Genomic DNA, 3,600 nt, shown 5'->3' with positions numbered 1-3,600 from the left:
TAAATTGGTACCAGTTGACGGTAGGAGGTGATTAATTTTGTCTCTAATAGTTATGATTTTATCATTAAAGAAACTCATGAAGTCACTACTACTGAGGGTTGTAGGAATACATGGCTCAATAGAGCTGTGGCTTTCTGTCAGCCTGGCTACAGTGCTGAATAGAAACCTAGGGTTCTTATTGTTCTCTATTAATGATGAGTAATGGGCTGCTCTGGCATCACGGAGAGCCTTCCTATATGTTTTAAGACTATCTTGCCAGACTAAATGAGATTCTTCCTGTTTGGTGGAACGCCATATCCTTTCCAGTTTCCTCGATGCTTGCTTTAATTTGCGTGTTTGAGGGTTATACCATGGAGCTGACTTCCTTTGTTTTACTAACTTCTTTTTTAGAGGGGCAACAGAATCAAGTGTGATTCGCAGTGAGTCTGTAGCACTATCTACAAGATGATCAATTTGGGTAGGGCTAAAGTTAGCATACGAGTCCTCTGTTATATTGAGACATGGTATTGAATTTAATGCTGATGGAATCGCTTCCTTAAATTTAGCTACAACACTATCGGATAGACATCTAGTGTACACACTTCTATCTGATGGTGTATAGTCTAGTAATAAGAATTCAAAAGTGATTAAATAATGGTCTGATAAAAGAGAGTTCTGTGGAAAAACAATTAAATGTTCAATTTCAACGCCATATGACATAACAAGGTCGAGGGTGTGGTTAAAGCGGTGAGTGGGTTTATGCACGTTCTGCGAGAAACCAATTGAATCTAATAAAGAGATAAACGCAGTACTGAGGCTATCATTATCAACGTCCACATGAATATTAAAATCACCTACTATAATGACTATCTGTTTTCAGGACTAAGCTTGATAGAAACTCTGAGAATTCAGATAGAAATTCAGAATATGGGCCTGGAGCGCGGTACACTATAACAAATAAAATTGGCTGTAGTGTTTTCCAGGTTGGGTGTGAAAGACTAAGAACAAGGCTTTCAAATGAGTTATAATTTAGTTTAGTTTTAGGGTTTATTAATAGGCTTGAGTCGAAGATGGCTGCAACTCCACCTCCTCGGCCGGTGTCTCGAGGAATGTGAGTATTAATATGACTCGGGGGAGTGGATTCGTTTAGGCTGACATATTCTTCCTGACACAGCCAGGTTTCAGTAAGACAAAATCAATCAATGTGATTATCTGATATTAAATCATTTACTAGTAGAGCTTTAGATGACAGAGATCTGATATTTAACAGTCCACATTTAATTCTCCTGTTTTGTTGCTTTATTGCAGTGCTAGTGTTAGATTTTATTAGATTATTATGTTTAGCTCCTCTTCTGTTTACTTTTGATTTAATTAATTTAGGTGGGGCAGACACAGTCTCAGTGAGGTTTGGGGTTAAGCTATGGGTGGGTAACTGCTCTAATGGAAGCGCAGAGAAGTGTGTAAGACTACAGCTCTGCGTCCTGGAATGACCTCTGGTTTGTCCTGGAATGACCCCTGGTTTGTCCTGGAATGACCCCTGGTTTGTCCTGGAATGACCCCTGGTTTGTCATGGAATGACCCCTGGTTTGTCCTGGAATGACCCCTGGTTTGTCATGGAATGACCCCTGGTTTGTCCTGGAATGACCTCTGGTTTGTCCTGGAATGACCTCTGGTTTGTCCTGGAATGACCTCTGGTTTGTCCTGGAATGACCCCTGGTTTGTCCTGGAATGACCCCTGGTTTGTCATGGAATGACCCCTGGTTTGTCCTGGAATGACCTCTGGTTTGTCCTGGAATGACCTCTGGTTTGTCCTGGAATGACCCCTGGTTTGTCCTGGAATGACCCCTGGTTTGTCCTGGAATGACCCCTGGTTTGTCCTGGAATGACCTCTGGTTTGTCCTGGAATGACCTCTGGTTTGTCATGGAATGACCTCTGGTTTGTCCTGGAATGACCCCTGGTTTGTCCTGGAATGACCTCTGGTTTGTCCTGGAATGACCTCTGGTTTGTCCTGGAATGACCCCTGGTTTGTCCTGGAATGACCCCTGGTTTGTCCTGGAATGACCTCTGGTTTGTCATGGAATGACCCCTGGTTTGTCCTGGAATGACCTCTGGTTTGTCATGGAATGACCCCTGGTTTGTCCTGGAATGACCTCTGGTTTGTCATGGAATGACCTCTGGTTTGTCATGGAATGACCTCTGGTTTGTCCTGGAATGACCTCTGGTTTGTCCTGGAATGACCTCTGGTTTGTCATGGATTTGTTCCACCAACAATCTTGGTCAGATTTCTGGATAAGAGAGCCGCACCATCCAAAGTAGGATGAATGCCGTCTCTCCTAATCAGACCAGGAATTCCCCAGAAAGGGTTCCAATTGTCAATGAAGCCCACATGGTTTGCTGGACACCACCACGACAGCCAGCTGTGGAATGACTTCATGCGGCTATACATGTCGTCACTGGTCAAATTGGGGAGGGGACCAGAGAAAACTACGGAGTCCGACATTGTTTTTGCGTATGCACACACCGATTGGACATTAACTTTAGTGACCTCCGATCGACGTAACCGGGTGTCATTACCGCCGACGTGAATAACAATCTTACTGTATTTACGTTTATCCTTAGCCAGCAGTTTCAAAACAGATTCAATGTCGCCCGCTCTGGCCCCCGGGATGCAATTAACTATGGCAGCTCTGGCCCCCGGGATGCAATTAACTATGGCAGCTGACTTCTCTAACTTCACGTTCCGCAAAATGGAGCTGCCGATAACCAGAGTTGGTTTCTCAGCGGGTGTGTCGCTGAGAGGGGAATATCTGTTTGAAACGTGAAGTGGTTGGTGGTTAACCGTGGGCTTCAGGGTACGACTATGCGTCCTTCGGACAGTCACCCAGCCTCCCGGCTGCTCGGGGGTTGCCGGGGGACGGCTAGCAGAAGCTAAGCTTGGCCGGTCTGCACCGGCTAGGGGCTGGCTAACTACAGAAGAAGCTAAAGCTAAAGTGCAGAACCGGGCTTCTAACTCGCTAACCCTCGCCTCCAATGCAGCGAATGCACTACACCTAATACATGTACCATTAGCTCTAAAGGAGGCAGAGGAATAACTAAACATAAGACACACAGAGCAGGGGAGAGCAGGAGAGGGAGAGAGAGCAGGAGAAGGAGAGAGAACAGGAGAGCAGGAGAGAGAACAGGAGAGCAGGAGAGGGAGAGAGAGCAGGAGAGGGAGAGAACAGGAGAGCAGGGGAGAGCAGGAGAAGGAGAGAGAGAACAGGAGAGCAGGAGAGAGAACAGGAGAGAGAACAGGAGAAGGAGAGAGAACAGGAGAGGGAGAGAGAACAGGAGAGCAGGAGAGAGAACAGGAGAGAGAACAGGAGAAGGAGAGAGAACAGGAGAGGGAGAGAGAGCAGGAGAAGGAGAGAGAACAGGAGAGCAGGAGAGAGAACAGGAGAGCAGGAGAGGGAGAGAGAGCAGGAGAGGGAGAGAACAGGAGAGCAGGGGAGAGCAGGAGAAGGAGAGAGAGAACAGGAGAGCAGGAGAGAGAACAGGAGAAGGAGAGAGAACAGGAGAGGGAGAGAGAACAGGAGAGCAGGAGAGAGAGCAGGAGAAGGAGAGAGAACAGGAGAGCAGGA

The 3,600-nt window shown here is 46.6% G+C and overlaps 1 protein-coding gene across 1 annotated transcript; it reads right to left on the bottom strand.

Moving 5' to 3' along the window:
• Positions 1-470: 470 nt before the first annotated feature.
• LOC141781467 (uncharacterized) lies at positions 471-3,191 on the bottom strand (the record flags this gene model as incomplete). The annotated part of the gene is made up of 2 exons (XM_074657224.1): positions 471-1,470; positions 2,219-3,191. A coding segment is annotated over one exon (963 nt), but the record flags the coding sequence as incomplete, so codon positions are not given.
• Positions 3,192-3,600: the final 409 nt, after the last annotated feature.

The sequence above is a fragment of the Sebastes fasciatus genome, chromosome 13 (assembly GCF_043250625.1).
Source record: "Sebastes fasciatus isolate fSebFas1 chromosome 13, fSebFas1.pri, whole genome shotgun sequence".
Lineage (NCBI taxonomy): Eukaryota > Metazoa > Chordata > Actinopteri > Perciformes > Sebastidae > Sebastes > Sebastes fasciatus.
This window is presented reverse-complemented; position numbering and strand designations above follow the sequence as displayed.